The 18783-nt window shown below is 40.5% G+C and overlaps 1 protein-coding gene across 1 annotated transcript in view; it reads right to left on the bottom strand.

Moving 5' to 3' along the window:
* The window catches only part of BOLL (boule RNA binding protein), a 40086-nt gene extending 24019 nt beyond the window's left edge, over positions 1 to 16067 (bottom strand). The window contains 9 exon segments of the mRNA XM_086751183.1: positions 222 to 269; positions 1484 to 1555; positions 3543 to 3670; positions 5833 to 5908; positions 7602 to 7656; positions 9667 to 9758; positions 11371 to 11511; positions 14269 to 14989; positions 16027 to 16067. Of these exon segments, the coding sequence (XP_086607309.1) occupies positions 222 to 269; positions 1484 to 1555; positions 3543 to 3670; positions 5833 to 5908; positions 7602 to 7656; positions 9667 to 9758; positions 11371 to 11511; positions 14269 to 14989; positions 16027 to 16067 (1374 nt within the window).
* Positions 16068 to 18783: the final 2716 nt, after the last annotated feature.

The raw sequence follows: 18783 nt of genomic DNA, 5'->3' as shown, positions 1-18783 counted from the left end.
CTTTCTTTACACCAGACTTGTATCTGACGTTTCAATAAATGCTATTTTATGCCTTCTGTTGTATCAGAAAGTGTTGCAAATGCATTGTTAAAATACAGCAATGAATATTTATTTCAACAGTGTTGTGAGCAGGGGGAAATTTCACTGTTAGGTAAGTTCACTGTACCTTTAAACGAGATGCAAACTAACAGCATAATGCTGCAACTATGAACTGTATTTACCTGTGGAACGGACCACTGCCACTGACTTGGAGAACAGTGCGTTGGTGCCTAAATTCAAACAAAAGATATTACTTGTGTGAATAGGAACACATGCCTACACATACTAGAACTCACAACATACTAGAGTCAAAACCATCTCAAATCTACAATCAATTCTTAATTCAGAAGAAGAAACATGGTTTTCATAAGCCCCCAGATAATTCAGGAACATAGTTTTTTCTGCTTCCACTCAGCCTCTGACTTCGGCATTTCATAAGCTTCTAAAATACTGAAGCATCTAAAGAAGGATGCCTAACTATGGTTTTAAAATAGAGGGAGGTAGAGTTAGATTAGATATCAGAAAAAAAAAAAAATACAATGAGGGCTGTAAAACACTGGAACAGGTTGCCCAGAGAGGTGGCGGATGCCACATCCCTGGAAACATTGAAAGCCGGGTTGGATGAGGCTCTGAGCAACCTGACCTAGTTGGGGATGTCCCTGCTCCTTGCAGGGGGGTTGGACTAGATGACCTTTGAAGGTCCCTTCCAACCCTAACCATTCTATGATTCTACGATTAATTAGGAAAACAGAAGATATAAAATGCAGTTAACTTCCCAATACACATTAAAACCACGGATATACTGCACAAATCCAGTAATGGATTAGAGGACTGGAGAACAGACCTATCAGGATGCTGAGGGAATGGGGTTTGTTCAGCCTTGAGAAAGCCAAAGGTGGGAGAGGGTAATTATTGTTGGCTACAACCACCTAAGGGGGGTAGGGCATAAATATGACTGAGCCAGATTCTCAGAGGTGTGCAGAATCAATGGACACAGGTTGGAACACTCAAAATTCTAACCAGTTACAAGGAAAAAAGTCTTCTACCATAACAAGGGTCAAATATTGGAGGAGGTTGTCGAGAGAGATTGTGCAATCTCCATCACTGGAGATATCTAAAATTCAACTAGACAAATTCCTGAGAAACCTGATCTAACCAGCCCTGGTTTGAGCAGGAGTTTGGCTTAGATGATTCAAGTTACAGATGCTACAGTTGTCTAGCAACACCAAATTTATTATATTTCCATGCAGTTACACAGACAGAATAAACTGTATTCTAATTAAGAGAAAGTTTTCAATTAAGTTAAAATTTTGTTTTTATTATTATTTTGAATAAGTATTACTTTTTATTTCCCAAGAATAAACAGACCTGAGACAGTGCTGCAAATAAGAGCGCATGGCTAGAAGAAATACTGATGACCTGAAACCCATTTTCAAAGAGATACCTGATAGTGGTATGTAGGAGACTGATAAACCGGTTGAGCTACCATCACAGGGGAACTGGAAACAGAGCGTGACTTAAAAAGAAAAAAGTTATAAGTCTTAATGCAACAGTTTCATAAGTTGTCAATCCTATTAAGAACAGTTCTGAAGTACTACAATGTTGAACTACCTCCCCTCCCTTTTGAAAGTGGATTTACTGAGTTTTAACTTACACTTAGATTCCTCAAAACCACTGTTTCTAAGGGCCTACACTAGAAATGAAACAAAAGTCTTTGACGTGTTTACTCAGTCCTTTCCAGAAAGCATGCAGCCCATCACTATCTAGAGATGCCAAGGCCATCCACTATCCTGAACATAGGTTTATTCTTGTTAACACTTAGGGCAATCTGAGTTGTCACCATTTCCACAGCCCAAACTCCATCTTTCCTTTTCCATTCCCTTCCTCACATGAGCCCCAGCATTCATTTGATTTGACAGTGAGACAGTTTAGAGAGCTAAACCAGCTAAAAACCTGCCTGGGTTTTGCAGGGGCCCAGTTCACGGTCAGAGAAACACCAGTGAAAGAAAGTGGGGCAAGAAATATGTGGCCACGGTAGAGGACAAGATCGCACTGTGAATTTCTTAGTTCTGATTAGTGAAAGCTAGCATGTGAAACTCCTGTGTCATGAAATTCCCTCACTCCTGCAAACATTTAGGAAGGAACAGCTCCAAAATGAATTGATTCTACACTATATGAAAAAGCAGAATGCAAAATAGAAAAAAAAAAAAAGACCCAATCTGCACTGTTATACAATGCACAATACAGACAAAAAAGTATTAATACCTTTAACTTGATTAATGTTTTCTGTATCATGAAATTTTCACGTTTTTTTCCCTTCACTTCTTTATATAGGTACTTTCCTAATGACGAACATTAAGAATATGTAAGTAATTGAAAGCAAAAGAGGCAACACTATTTGTAATTGGAAAGTTTGAGTGATTTTTTGTTTTGAAACACAGTGGATCTGAGCTAGGGCACCAGAACCAAAGTATTGTTTTTTCCAAGAGGCAAAGTTCTCTAGAGGAAGTTCTCAAGAGGAAGTTCTCTAGAACTATAGAGCATGAACTTCAAAAAGGCTTTCTAAAATATATGAACAGGTGTTTATGTTTATCCTCTAAAGCTGAAAAGCCTCTGTTACAAGAGCAAACACCTTAGAAGTTAAGAGAAGTGATTAAAACAGAGGTTAAATACCAAGAAAGAGATTTTATAGTGCCAAAACAAACAACAAAAGAATCTATTACTGCTCTGATCTCTGATTTTGGAAAGTTTGTTTTTATTTATTAGTAATTCTTCTACTGAGTTTTCCCACCAATACATGAACGGATTTTCCATTCATTTATAAAGATGGTATGTATACCCTCTGTGAATGCTGCTTTTACAGAAATTCTTAAAGATGCATCCTCTAGGTAGGATCATTCTACATAGGCACACATCCTCTGTGCCTTACGCAGGCCCCATCAGTCTTGCAATCCTTCCCACTTATAAAAAACCTGAAGTGATTGAAAATTCCTTCTTTCTTCCCGAGAAATTCTGTCCAAGTGCCCCAAGCCTACTAAAGCCAAACAATTAATCTATTGAATTATTGTTGTCCTAAAAAAAAGCAGGATGCTTCAAAAAAAGTATGTGAATGACTACAAAGTTACCCAATTTCACTTCTGCTTTGTTGATCTAGTATTACATTCTCTTTTCATCCTCAGCATAATTGTTTGCACCCAAGAACATCTCACTGGCGATGGAATAATAAAGGGTTATAAGCACCAACACCTTATAAAAACAAAACTCCTCCTGGGGTAGGGCCCACACCGATTCTGAACTATCCTGTCCTATAGGTCACATCAAAGCAAAAGTCCCCTGCAGAAGAACAATAAACTTAGAGTAATAGTTTAAAAAACCCCACAAAGTAAAAGACTAATATAAGGAAGCCATTTCAACATACAGCATGAGGCACAGTCAAAGAAACTGAACGCAAGAGGGACTTGAAAACACCGCACTCATCCTACATACAAAAATAAACTACTTACTGGCCATGGCTGCGCAGCAGGGGCAACTTCAGATGTCTGAAAGTAAGCCACTCCATTATGGTAAGTATAAGGATAGCCACTTGAAGTAGTTAAGTACATTGTGCCACCTTCTGGTACTACAGGAGAACCTGGAATTAACATTTCACACTTTACTTACTAGTACATTTTATTTTTTTAGAAGAGATCACTTCTGATCTTCAGAGAAGCAAAATACTCAAAGAAAAGCACATGGGCCAGTGTGCCTACTGCCATCTCAACTCCCTCTCAAACACAAAATCAGGAAAGCAGATGGTCACAGGACATCTCCAGAGGAAGGGATGGGAAGGGGTGCAGAAGATGACATCCATACAATAAACAGAGGGAACTCCAGTTACTAGCAAATACACACATTTTTTGATCTTCCAATGTCCAAAGGTAACTTCACACTGTAGGAGATTTTCATTGGTAACCTCACATATTCGTATTTAGCTGAAACAGGATCCAAGCACTAAAACCGGAATGATTTCATTATCAAGTGCGGTCTGGTTTCTCAGCACACATGGACTGTGTTTCTGTGACGGCACGCTGCCTGGCAAAGCTAAAAGCTCACACCCAGCTGTCAGCAACAGGGACACTTCTCAGCAATGCTGCTGCTGCAGCGGAGCACGGTCTGATTCCAAAGCAGAGTTCCATCTACACAGCCCCCTAACGGGTACCGGCAGCAAGTACTGTACGAATAAAGGGAAACCTATCCCTGTGCAGAGGTTGTGTCTTTCTCAAACACTCCCTTTGAGATTAGCTAGGCTCTATTCCTATCGCAGTTTGTGTTTTGCAAGGGTGGGGATGGGAGAGGACTTCATGTTTCTCTAGAACTTCATGTGAAATGCAAAGCAGCAGCTTTCTCAAAAAAAAAAAACCAACGCTTTTGAGGTTTTTTTTTCCTCTGTTCTGCCAGGACTCAGAATTAAGAGACACGCCCCTCTTCTATCAATACACACATGCAGCTCAAGAGTCCAAGGAAGCACCACAAGTCAGGCAATGCAAGTGAGAAAGTCCAAGTCAAAGACAGAAAGGGACATGAAGCACAGTCAAAAAAAGTATGTTACCCCTGGATGATCACTCAGCAAAGATGATGCTGAATAATTTCTAAAGCAAAGAAACTATACAGTGGGAACAAAGCATTCCACTTCCCCGGGGCAAACGCTATCCTATGCACTTACAAGGGAGAAGGGCAAACCTACGCACAAGGGGCAGGTAGGTGATAGAAGGAAGTTTCCTGTCTGCAGAAAGTGTGTCCGCACCAACAGCGTTGCTGTACATATGAATCACTTCTAAGCAATCCCGTGAAAGTAACAACTAAAGAAAGCTTTAAAATTAAACTAAAATTCTTCTGTATTGTCCCCAGATGGCAGATGAGAAAAAAATACTTGTTTGTTTTTTCACTCTTCCAAAAGGTACCATAGGATAAATACTGAAGGAAAGTTTCACTTCATGCCCTGCTGCCCTTACAAAAGGATTGTATTTCACAGCTCACACATAGCCCTTACTGAGGAATAACAAAACAGCCCTGCTATGCCAAATCTTGACACTTCTTGTCTTAAAAGTTGGAGATTTACATCCTACATTTTCAGTAGTGTATTACAGAAACGAGACAAGGTCCTGGTAGAAGGGGAGGGCATCTTCTCTAGAAGACCCGACTTCACGTCCCCCAAAAGAACATCCTAACAGCATACTCGCTCGAGATACAGAAACTATCATCTGACAAAATACCCCACATCAATACTCCACTTATGTGCTCAGTCTAAACAGTTTTTTGCCACAGAAGGAACATACAGCATCTAGTCCATTATCGTACAGCAAAGAACTCTTAAGAGCCAAATGGTGACTGCAACCACCCATTCCTTATAGGTTCTACCAAAGAAAGCAAGATGCAACCATCCTGATGGATCGTGCTAATATAAATAAACTGGTAACAACCCAAGCAACCAGCACAGCCTGCTTCATCCTGTAGAATCTGCCTGAGGACAGTTTCAGTGTTTAGTTTGGAGGTTCTGCCTGGCAACTGAGAGAAGCTGCCATTCCATTTGCTCCCAGATCATCTTTTCCAAGAAAGAAAGTAACCAACATTAAAAGAGATAAAGGAACCTAAGATCATCAACCTGTTTATTTTGATATTTCCACGGGCATGCATTTACTTCCACTGCAAACCAGCCTGAGCATATTCCACACGCAGCATTAATGCAGTGCACGACCAGGCATATCTTGCTTAAAAACATTCACGTAACATACAAGTGTGCATGAAAATACATACCAGGACTCTGTATCTGTTGTTTTCTTACTGCTGGACCAATGTTCAACTTCTTACCCTTATAATTAAGTTTTTTAGCCTACAATTAAAGAAACAAAAACAAACAAAAAACACCTCACTATGAGTATTTTGCACACACATCTAGGCATCTGAGAAACAAAAATCATAAGTAGACAAGGCACTTAGTAGGTTTCACCCTTCCCTGCTTTTTAGTTACCATGCATCTCAAAAAAACCCAAAAGCTATATTAACTCCTTTTATATCATAACCATAGACATTACACACAAAATTAATCATCAGTACCTTCCTCCTCATGAGTGGCAAGCCTCTTGACTAAGAACTGATACCTATAGTTGTCAGGAGATTTTTTTTTTTTCCCATTTTTTTTTGTGTACTTACCGCTTTTATAAAAGCACATGTGTTCACTAACTGACAGTTTAAACTATAAAGATCAATTTTTTATTCATGATCATGACATGAGTTTACAAGAGATGAATGGAACAAATAAGTCTACAAAAACTGCCAGATTAAAATGACCGAATGTAAAAAACTCCCATATTCACTCAGGATTGCCTTAAAACTTGCTCACATCCAGGCTAACAAAACATAAAAGCATATTAAAACAGATATCCCGGTAAGGTTAAACTATTTCTGAATATTTTTAAAATAAAAAAAAAGTGCTAGGCACAGACAAGTAAAGCTACACTGTCTTTCAACTCTTTCGCTTACAACAGCAAGTGAGCATCAGGTCCATCAGGTCAACTCAAAACTTGCCTTTGTTTCTAAATCGACACTGAACTCACTACTTATTAGCATAATGGCAAGGAACACGGAAGATCAACAATTTGTTTTAGGTGTCGGCATCTCTTTAATATTGCTTTGCAAAACCTACACGGGTTCTGAAGGCCTGCTTCCCTCAACAGCTGCATAAGGGAGAACGCACACTAAACACTACCACGTTACATCACGTTTTCAGAGCTGTATCTTCTCCAGAAAGGAGACAATTACTTCTTAAAAGAGGGACATAGAAAGAAACACAGTTCTAAGTCACATTCAACAGAAGGACAACAGTCAGGTAGTCGACACATTTTCTTAATTTAGGCCCAATTTAGCACACTTGAACATCTGTACATTACGCAGAGTCCTTCTGTATGAACAGATCTTGACTGAAAGATCCCTCCAATACATTCCAGCCAGAACGTGGAGTACATTCCAACCAGAATGAGGAGCACACATGTAAAACAAAACAAACTGAAGAGCTAACATACAGCTGAAGACCTAACCATGTCTCAAAGGAGGTTCTACAAGGAGCGTCAGGACAGCAGTATAGCTAAGAGAAAAAGCAAAAATTACATGACATAAAATGAGTTTCTCTGTTTAAGACTTCAAGGGAATCAAATTATTCCTGAAAAGAACTGAGTCAGCTCTGACAATCAAACATGTCAGAATAAAAGACAGCAGCTACCTTTCCCAACTTCCCACAAAATCTTGACAGCAATGGATTCTCCAGTAAAGCAAACAAAACCAACTGGGAAGGATATAGTCTTTATAGCTCCATACCAGCAACTCGCTTCCCTAGTTCCAGAGGATCTTACTATAAATCTTATCTTGCATCTCCCTAAGCCACCTTCTTAACTACACAGACCAAACTTAACAGAGCTTGAAAGGAAGCTGGCAAACAGAAGAGGAGCAGACAAACAGGGCTACTCAGCATCTAATATGAAATAAAGCATTTAATTTAAGAGATCATCATAATGAGGACTACCACTTACCTCTTGTAAAATCTCCTGTGCATCTTCTTGGGTTTCAAAAGTAATGAAGCCATACCTAAATAAAAATTACAGAAGCTAAGCCTTGGAAGTTCCTACTTACATACACTGCACATTATTACTTGATAGATAGTACAAGTGACATCAAAAGGTAAACTAATGGGGAATAAAAAAATCAATCGTAGAAATAAAGACTGCAGTAACAACTGAAATCTGAATTTAACATCCTTGTCACAGTCTGCTTACTAATACATTTAAGTACATGGTCATATATTACTGTGCAGTGAATGAGTAGCCCATGTGGAAAGCTACGCAAAACTCTCCTCGTTACTCAGCATACGTCTTTAACTGCATGAATGTTAAACAAAGAGATTTTGATCTGAACTCTCACTTGTTATTGGTGCCCAAGACGAGATGCTTGGGATGTTATTTTTTTTTTATTATACTGAACTTCACAGCATAGATCCCACCTACGTCAATGACAACAGTGAATGCTCCACACCTCCACAAGCACCATCCACCACATTAAATTGAGTTTTCAGAAAAAGCAGCAATGCAGAGACAGCATTTATCTGTAAATTATCCTTGTCATTCTTGACATGGCTAGCAATAAACATGAGTTCTGTGGTGACCAAGGATGAAGTATTCTCATACTTCGTGACACAGTATGTCTCCTTCACTGCACCTCCTCTAACTGCTGCAACAGATCAAACAGGCTTTCTGCACAGAACGCCTGTTGTACCAAAACCCCTCAACTCATTTACAACAAAATCTAGGGTACTTAATGTGGCACTGCCTGTGCAAAAATAAGCATCTGATCTTATAACTAAAGTCTGCACCGTAATACAAATGAACAAAAAAATATTTTTTCCCCAAAATTAACTTCAGCTTTCTGAATTTTGACAATTTTTTTTTTCCAAATCTTCCAGTAGTTTTGTATACCTAATATCTTAAATTCATGACTTGCTTATCAGGGTCAGATTTCAGAAGATACAAAGATGACCTCTGTCATTCCCGCTGGTAGGTCAAATTTGGCAATTCAACATATCAGTCTTCGGAAGCATTTCCATGCTTATTTGAGTACAGAGCTCCAGGAAGTCTCGGACAAGCTATACTCTTAAATCCATGGGCTTTTCTATTTTGAAAAAAATTCCATATTGCCTTCTCTAAACAATTTTGGAAACATTCTCAAGTCCAAAGAACACAAAAACTATTTTCCCAGCTCGTGACCTTACCTACACAGACTTTTCATTCTACGTACTATCTGGGCAATAAACTAACAGATAAAATTAATGACACAAGCTTCTAAGTTCCTTAAATCACTTGTCAATGAGAAAAAACAAAGGCTGTGCTTGGATTTCAACAGAAATCCCAACACCATCGAAAGTAATTATTTTCCAGCATATTTACTGAGACACATATATTGGCAATCACAACTGCATAACAACTGGATATTCCTGCGTTACCGTATTTTATGGACACAGGTACCACAAGTCTCAGCTGCTTCTTGAAATTCAGTAAGAGGGCAGGAGGTTTGGTGACTGACCTGTGACCAGGACCAAGCCCAACAAGCCATGCAGGTGTATACACTATGCTAAGACCTGTTCCAAAAATCTTCACAAAACCTCAATTATTGCCATGCACTCCAGCACAATCAGGTGTATCTCACCTCTTCTTCCATTCTTCTGCTCCCTTCCACACTGGCTTTCAGTAGTAGAAATACATACGTTTAACAACTCAATTATCTTTTTAGGATTATTGTCATAAATTCAGTTAAATTCCTATTGTCATTAAAAAACCTGAATGGACTACTGATTTTTCCCTAGTTCCACACAGCTTCACCTTATAAGAAGATGACTGTAGAGTTTTACAGTTACGGAAATTACAGAGACATTCATATGAAACGGTAAAGGGCAAGAGCAGATTTTTGCATGGAATAACTGGGAACATCAATGACATACAATTAGTAATATTCCAAGATATGAAAATAATAAGCAAGTTCACTATACTCTGCCAGCTTTCTGTTATCGTTTCAATTCCCACAAGATGCTTACGCTACTATACCAACCCCTTTGATACTCCAGCTCTGTCATTTACTATCTTCACTTCTTCCACACTGCCGTATTGAGCAAAAAACTCCCTCAGATCATTCTCATTAGCCTAGCAGAGTAAATCAAGAAAGGAGAAAAAAAAAAAGAAAATATGATTTGTATGGTTAGTTAATGAATATCTACCATAAGACTTTTAACACATATACTTTGGATAAGTTTGCTACAAACTAGTTCTAACCCTGGAGAGGAAGAGAGAAGAATGAGCACATATGAGCCTCACATCAGGAGAACAGCATCCCTGTTTCATTACTGCAATTCCACATTCAGCAATAAGGCTAGAAAGCCACTAAAACATTAGGATTCCTTTCAGTGGTTTTACGTAACAACTGTCCCTTTTACAGGTAAGGCCACTGAAGCAGGTTTACTAGATCTGAATTTTACTTTCTGTACATTACATACTGGAGTGCTCTTACAATATGAAACATCACTGCAATGTTTTCAAACTTCAGAAGGGCAGAGCTTGTAGGCTTCCATGAAGGATGTGGAACGCTACGGTGACAGACCAGATTGAAGCGTCTGGCAAAATGATAAGAGCTTGCTAGAAAGCATGTAATGTTTTCTTGATTGTCTCCCTTTTCCACAAAAATAAACAAATAGTTTTTTTTAACATGCCTCTCCCCACCTCGACTTGAATAAGACAAGGTAATTTGCTTACTGTCAATGCAAAAAGCTACTGCGCCTCTTTGCTAAAGCCCAAATATACTGAAGACCTTGTACAGCATCTCTTGAATTATGAATGCCTCCATTTGAATTATCTCAGCCAAATGAGACAGAATATCCTGGAATTTCTTGTATTTACTATGCAAAATAGCCTGAGTGAATTGTCATTCCTCCTCCTCTTCATCTGAGCCAGTGCCCAAAGGGGCCTCAGCCTAGGAGGATTAAGGCAAAGAAGATACTGCTGGTGGGAACAAACAAACAGCTAAGCAGACCAACAACTTTTCGCAAAAGTCACTGACAACTCTTTACGTGAAGCGCTAAGGAAGAAAAATGAGAGCAGCTGGTATAAAGGCCTGGTGCATATCCCACTACAAATGTTCAAAGCGACTGCACAATGCAAGGATGGCTCCATATTCACTGCTATTTGAGGCTTTTAGGGCATATGCAAAAGCACAAGCATTCTAAGAATTAAGATCAGTACTGCAAATTGACCACAGCAGCTCTAATACTTGTTTTAAAACTAACACTTGCTTTAAGAAAACTATTACCATAAGCGAGGAATACATGCACTGTAGCTCCTTCTTTGTATGAACTAGAATAAAAGCACCAGAGGAACTGAAGGTACGGACACTTGCTCTGTTTGGCATCTATAACCCTGTCTTTACAGTTCATTACATTACGCTAAGCATTACACAAAATTAAAAAAAAACCTCTGCACACTTTTCTACAATAAGCTCTCTTGATTACAAAAGCCACCTTATCGGAAGAGAAAATTCTGAAGAACCAGTGCACCAAAAGCCTCTGGTAGCTAGGCGTACAGAGTCAGCTTTGCAGTACAGTTACGCAGACCAAGGCTTAAAGCTTTCCTCTCTGCTCTTGATCTGAATATTAACATGAAGAACACCTAAACACACACGCATGATTAGGTCTCATTTTTTCCTACTGATTTTTATAGGGCTACAAATTATCACTTACTAGTAAAATTAGGGAAAAAAAAATACCTTAACATCAATTCCTCCTACAAAGATGGAATTGGGAGTAACTGTTCCAAACCTTGGAGCACTGCTCAGATTATTTAACGCCACCGTCGACGCAGAGTTGGGAGATGAAGATAAAGATTCTGTTTGCGTCTGACCTGCGGTCTGTCAATTGAAAGAAAATATTCTCAGGCAGTGTCAGTATCTTACACGTTATAAGCTACTAAATCAAAAAAATTCTCAACAGCAAATACATACAGTTTTTGGGGAGGCACAGCAAACGCAGAACAACTGAACATTAACCATGTATTTTTATTCAGAATGCAGCTGAAAGTATTTAAACAAAAGCTTAGTCTTAACTAATTCAGAAACTTACTGAATACATGATGGTCTGAAGTTTGACTTTTATTTTAACACCTCTCTGAATCACACGTTTAGGGTCTAATCCCTCGCACTTTTCCAAGTGCAGAGCACCCATCATTCCATCACATAAAATCAACAAGCTCATGACAACTGATGAGAACAGCATTTGAAGACTAGTCTTTTAATTCAACACGCTCTTGGCCTACAAACACAGTGCACAGTGATCCCAACAGAAATTCTCCCTGCAAAACAGCCACCAGATTGCTCATGCCCCAGCAAAGGAAGGGAAGGCAGTATGGAGGGAACTTCACGGAAACCATTTAGTCAAGTCTGCCTGATATTTGAACTTCCACCATGCTCACACCCGTGGATTACGAAACAATACAGACTCACATTTCATTGGAGACCCTTCTCAGAACAAACTAATACTGCCTTGCAGACTCAACTTTAACTCTGAGATGACAGCTCTAAAGCAGCCACATACCACTGTCCCTAACTGCCCTTATAGGAACTGCACTAGAGGCTTCAAGACCACTTTTGCTGTGGGTTGGGGGTTTTGTTCCCCACACCCCCACAACTAAAGTTTACTAAAACCAGTCCAGGGCTACAGTGCCATGACAGTATCACTAAGGCTGCAGCCCAAAGCAAAAGACAAGCAGCGGGTGCAGGCTGCAGATAATAAAACTAATAGTAAGCTGAGCAGTGAAAATCAGAAGTAGGAATCTAGGGGTCTCAGCCTCCAACCTTTCCTTTGAAAGGATCACAAGAGAAATGTATCTTTTCTTACCATCGTGCAACTCTTAAAATTTGTAGTCAGGACCAACAAAGCATATGCAAGCATATTTTAAAAACAGAACGCTACTGAGCTAGTAGCAAGTTCTTTCACTTCTTGCGGTATCTGTATCTTCTAGACTCTCAAAAACTAGAGCAGAAAATTAAGTGCTCTTGAACAGTTCTCCTCACAGAATCTCTCTCTCATTTACACTGTCTGGTTTACTTCCTGATTTTGCCTCTCCCACTATTCACAGGACAGTACTTTCTCCACATGGACAGCATTTTTTCACCTTCGCCTTTAACCATTCCTGGATAAAACCAAATCCCTTATCTTTGCGACAACACACACAAAATGGAGGCTGACACGTAAAGTGTAGTGAGAAATGGAAGATGAATAATGAAGAAGACAGTCAGGAGAAAAGTTGTCTTTTTGTTTGCCCTGCAAGCCCTTCTAGGATTATTTGATATTTCCTTAGCTATCTGACAACTGGTCCCATTAATTCTGAGTAATGGGTTAACGTCATTGCTTTGGATACCTTAAAGACAATAAATCCACCTTAGTCCATCCCTTTTTAGTTTTAGGGAAAACTAAAACCCTTTCCAAATTTACTAAAATTACGTAGACATTAGGGATGAGGAAAAACCCCAGATCTTTAACCTGATCTATTCAGGAGAAAGTATGTGTTCTTCCTACTGGGAACACTACCCTAGAGTAGTGCCTCACCTGGAATAAAAAAAAAACAAAACCAAAAACACTTGCAGGCTAATTGCAATCATAATCCCTACAGTCCCAAATGCTTTAGAAAGGATCTTTTCTGCCAAGAACAACTTTTTAAGAACAATGAAACGCGTTACTTTCTTTATCTCTCACACCAAATACAATCCTTGTACAATAATCTGGCAATTGTATACAGCACTAAAATATCTAAATTTAAGCATAAAGTAAAAATTAACACCACCATAGCCAAAATGTATTCCTTACCTCAAACATCTCAAATTTCACCTTCTCCAGGCAAGTTGTAAGAGTTGTCTTATTAAAAAAAAAACCAACCCAAACCAAAACAAAACAACAAACCAAACACCAAAACCCAAAATGGAAGAAATGAGGAATTAAACACACCACTTGCGAATTCCCAATACAGTAAATCCCAATGAATTTTAAAACATTAAAACCTGTGTTCTGATCACTATCTCCACATCATTTCCTCTCTTTAATGCCAGCACAGCAGTAAGAAAACGGTATCCAGAAAACCTTTTGCAAGTTAGTCGCCTAACCATTTTTTGTTTCTACAGATTGTTAAACTGACTTTTAATCTTTTTTTTTTTTTAAACTGGTATGAATATATACATTCATCAGTACTTTTACAGGTTATTTAGTGTGTTTGACAGCTGCTCTTTACCAGAATTCATAACTTTTCATTTTTATGCTCAACACACCCACAAGCAACAAAACGCTACAGAGGCCTGGTGATTAATCCCACCTTACAGCCTAAACAACCGCTTTTTGAGAGCCTGTATTTGATCGTGTCACAAACCAAACACCCACCCTTCCCAAACATCCCATTCCACTACACACCCAGGACAACGGGAGCGCTTTATCAGCACCCTAAGCCCCTCCCAGCGCGACGCACCATAGAGGAAATGGCGGCCTCCCGCCAGGTTGGGGCCGGGACAGGGCCGCAATCGCGGCGGTTTGGCGGGAAGGCTGCGCTTCCACCCCTCTCTGCTCTCTCCCTGCAGCGGCTCCCCGGGGAGCCGGCCTGGTCACCCTGCCGCGCCCCTCACCGCGCCGTCGGGCTCCATCTGTCCGTCGCCGCAGCCCCAGCACGTTGCCGGCACGCGTCGCGCTCCGCGGCTCCGCCCCGTGCCCGGCCGACGAGCACCAACGGGAAGAGGCCTGCAGCGGGGGGAGACCCAGCCTGGCGCTGCGGGCTGAGGCAGGGGTCGGTGACGGGGGAACGGGACTGAGCAGTCTTTCTTCGTCTCGCTCCCCCGCCAAGGCGACTGCAGCCGACCCCCCGCTGCCCAGCACCCCTCCTTCCCGCAGGGAGATCGCCCCCTTCGCAGATATGCGCCCTCTCCTCGGCACACCGGGGGCCTTGTCTCCCCTCGCAGGATTCCTGCGGCGGGCGGCCGAGGGTGCCTCCTCCCCCGCCCCGCGGTGGCGCCGTCACTCGCCGCCCGGCGCGCCGCCGGGCCGTGGGGCGCAGCGGGCCTAACGTGTGGTGTCGGGACCGCTGCGCTCTGCCGGGGACCGGCCGCTTCCCGCCGGCTTGCCCAGCTGCCCGTGTCCCGGCAAATCACAGGCAGCCTGTCTTCCCCCCCCCCGCCCCTCCGCGGGTATGGTGTCACTGGCGAGCCCGCACATGGGAATAGCAGCCGGGGCCAGCGTCCTGCCTGCTTCGGATGGCAGTTCTGAGGAGGAGACTGCCGCTGCTCACCATAGGAAGGGTGCTGTGAAACCTCGGGGCAGCCCAGGAGTCTCTCTCTAGGCCGGTCCCACCACCTAAAGAAGCAGGGAATAAATCCTAATTAGGTTTTTATCCCCTTGACTAGGGAGTGAAACAGCGAGGAAAACTGGGTCATGAATTTCACCTGGCCTCAACAGGAGATATAAAAATGCCCAGTAAGGCTGTTCCCTGGGTCTGACTCATCAGGCCATACTTGATGGAAGCAAAAACATAGTGTAGACTTCATGACTGTCAGTGTGAAGAAGTGATAGTCCTTACTTCAGACCCAAGAAACTGAAGTAGGCAGGCTGCCCTGAAAACAGCTGTGCAATGGTAGGCCTGGCATGACCTTAGAGACGTAATTTGGGGTCTGCTAGCAGATTAGTCTAGAAAATAACTCACCTTCATGACTACTCCTCAAAATATTCCAACTCTTTTTTTTCAGCCCTTAGTAAACTGGAGGAGAAACACCAATAGTAACACTTGTGTCAGGTGTACTTCTGTGGTCATTCAATGAACAGCACTACAACCAGTTCCGTAATTTCATCCTGCTTGTAAATGCAGATTGCCCTGAAAACAGCTCTGCTGCTAAACAGGTCTGGAAAAAAGAGTGATTCAAATGTCAAGCTCATAATCACTGTAGTTACAAGGTACAACCTGACAAAAATCCTTGATTTGAGGATGGCAAGAGCTGAAATGCAGACAAATGTGTGCCAGGAGAACTACCCCAGTGGGAAAGCTGCTTTTCAAAGTGATCAAACATTCAGTCTAAATTCACAGCAGCTTAACTCTGAGATACAATGTCAGGATCACTGTAGTGTCAATTTATCATTGGCTACTCTCCTGTTTCACTTTTTTTTTTGGGTGCTTTAAAAAAACACTTCAAGGAAGATTAACTTGATAATGTCTACAGTAAAATATGTTTTAGTTTAATTCAAATATTTGTGTCTTGCTTAAGTTTGCTTTATGCAAATTATACCGATCCAACCTAAACCCAACAGCACTTTCCATATAAATTACATCATTTAACTCTCACTGAGTGTAGGCTGGGCACAGACCTGCAGTCCTTACAAGACCCTACACCGCTCCTTACTTTTCTGGTGTTGCTTCAACATCTACCAGCTTCTGCAACATTGTTGTTACTACAGGGAATAAAAAAAAATAAAAAAAATAAAAAGACTTTCTAATAATTCCGTGCCTCTTAGTAGTGACTTTTTTTGGCTGTCTGAGAAAACTGTAGGAAAATAAAGGCAATTTTAGCAGAACTGATGAGATTTTTAGAAATGGTTGTTTTGCAAGATTCCAGAACTCTGCTGAATTGCGTTCATTGACTTTTATGAATACTTACCAGAAAGCAACAAAGCTTATCCTAAGAACAGCACTACATTTTAATGATGTGAAAGGCAGAATAGGCCAAGCCTTTCATGTGCTTCCTGTCTTGAATTGGGGAATTTAAAGTCAGAACAGCTGAAGGAATATAGAAACATTCAAAGACATGAAAGTGCATTTTGCATAGTTTTAATTGTTGGATCTTGTACATTACACCTCCTCTTCAAGTTAAAAAAAAAAACTGCCTCTGGGATATATACATTTAAAATAAGGCAGTTACGACAAAAATAGGAGTTTTGCAAATAGACTAGAAAGATTGAGCTATTTTTTGTTCTAATAATTTAAAAACCCAAAAACCTGAAAATCCAACACATCTGTAAATTTAACAAGATTACTAGCAGAGCTGACAAAAAGTGTTGCCATGCATACAGGCATTAAATATTACAACAAAAGTTGCTGGGCTGCCCTAGCACTGTGTGGCTGCTTCATTAAGGGAATAGTATCCTGGCTGAGGAAGTCACTCTCAAAGGAAGTCAGGAGGGTATCTCTTTTTCCTGACTCCGTGTATCAGCAATATATGCAGCATGAAATGATCTCTCCTACTGCTTTCTCTCACAAGTTAAAACGCAGTGCTGGACAAGAACAAGAATCTGACCGTGCTGGTTCCTGTAGGCTCTTGCCTTTTGTCCTTTTTCATAGCATCAGAGAAAGTCAGAGGTTAAGTGAGGAAAGATAAACTGAAAAAAAAAGCAAGAGGGAAAAATAGGGACAAAAATTATTTGGGAGGAGAAAGGAGGAAAAGAATTCTCCAGGCACAAAAAGACAAGGATGATTTTATGAGCAATACATGGGCCTGGCAACAGACTATTTCACTGATTGGTTCCCTGACCTTGGAAAAGACATGCTACCTTTTTTTGCTTTTGGAACAATCAAAAAGTCAAGAGTTCTTATATATTGAAGGGTTTTGAAGAGGCCTTCTGAGAGAGTTAACAGTGCTTAGAAGAAAATGATGGTGGTCCCCTAATGAGTGCCTCTGAATACAGAGTGGGTACTGGGGGGCTCTGGCAGGGTACTGAATACTCGAGGTACTGCAGGACTCTAGAGTGGTAGTGGGAAGGCTCTGAGAGGTACTGGGGGCACTGAGAGATATATAGGAGCTTTAGGGGGTACTGGGTGGCTCGGGAGTCTACTAGGAGCACTACAGGGTACTGGGGGGCTCTGTTGGACTCTGGGGGGTTCTGAGGACTGGGTACTGGGTGGGTGAGTGGGGTTCCCATGCTATTTCCTATGGCTTCACCAAGCTGATCTCTCTAATCCTACCACAGTTGCTCATGTTTGCTTCCTGTTTCCCATTTTCCCCACCCTTCGCGATGGAACAGGAGACCTGGATGGTCAGTACACTGGACTACTCTCCTGATACATACCCCAGGGTGCTAGACTGTTACTACATAACAAAAGCATCCTCATTCAGTTCATTCTTGCCATTATTAAGGATGATTTCTGGCTCAAATGTATCAAGGCAACAAGCAATTTCTTTCAAATTTGAAGACATACTTAGATTTTGTAGCTTAGTTTAAAAATAGCTTACTTTTCAAAGGTAATGGTCAGCATGACATAGGTTATTGTAACTAAGACTGACTTGTTTTCTGTCTAACTTCAGAGTATGTATGCTATATATCAAGGCGCTTGCGTGCATTTTATTTTACATGTCTTCAAGGTGAAAAAAACATAGAGGAAACTGCTGCATAAAAGCTCCATTGCTGATGGAACTTGTGACAATTAAAATATGAAAGATAGTGTTAAAAGTGCCAGATCTGGAAAAGCATTTAAAAATGTAGTAGAATCTGTATTTGAACCGAGTAAAATTGTAAAGTTTATAATATCTTTAATAAATGTGCCTAGCAAATGGAAGAATTGTGTTAAAATCCTTTGTTAGATCTGATATGTAGTTATTAATAGGAAATACTACATAGGCCTACTGAGAAATCGGATTCCTTTTTGTATTATAAAAGCATAGTCCTCCAACAAAGCACCATAGATATATGTCACGTGGAAATATTAATAGATCTCCAGTTAGGTGGGTGAAGAGAAAATTATCAGACTCCTCATTTATTTTAACTCAGTGTGACAGCCTTGATTGGCTTTTCCTCTCATTTTCTCCCTATTGTGTTTCCTTTAGTCAAACAAAAATTTAGTGCTTACCCTGGCTTTGATAAATTTTAGGGTTTTCAATATTCTTTTGCAAATGTCATAATATTATGTTTTGCATGTTTCACTGAACTGAATCTAAAATTCTGCAGGCAGAAATAAATTAGTAGAAAATACTATAAACAATTTACATGTATTATGAAACAAAAGTGGGAAAAAATACTTGCAAGAAACATAAAGTATAAGGCTTTGCTTGCTCTGGAAGTGTAAAGCTACATGCACGTAAGTGCAATTTAACAGTATCTGTACACTGCCATGCTGTTAAAAGGGTCTTCTTATAAGGTAAACAGGTTCTTTTCCCAATCCATTTGAT

This window comes from Chlamydotis macqueenii, chromosome 6 (genome assembly GCF_036417535.1).
Source record: "Chlamydotis macqueenii isolate bChlMac1 chromosome 6, bChlMac1.mat, whole genome shotgun sequence".
Classification (NCBI taxonomy): domain Eukaryota; kingdom Metazoa; phylum Chordata; class Aves; order Otidiformes; family Otididae; genus Chlamydotis; species Chlamydotis macqueenii.
Note: the sequence above shows the minus strand (reverse complement) of the source record. Positions and strands in the feature narration are given on the sequence as shown.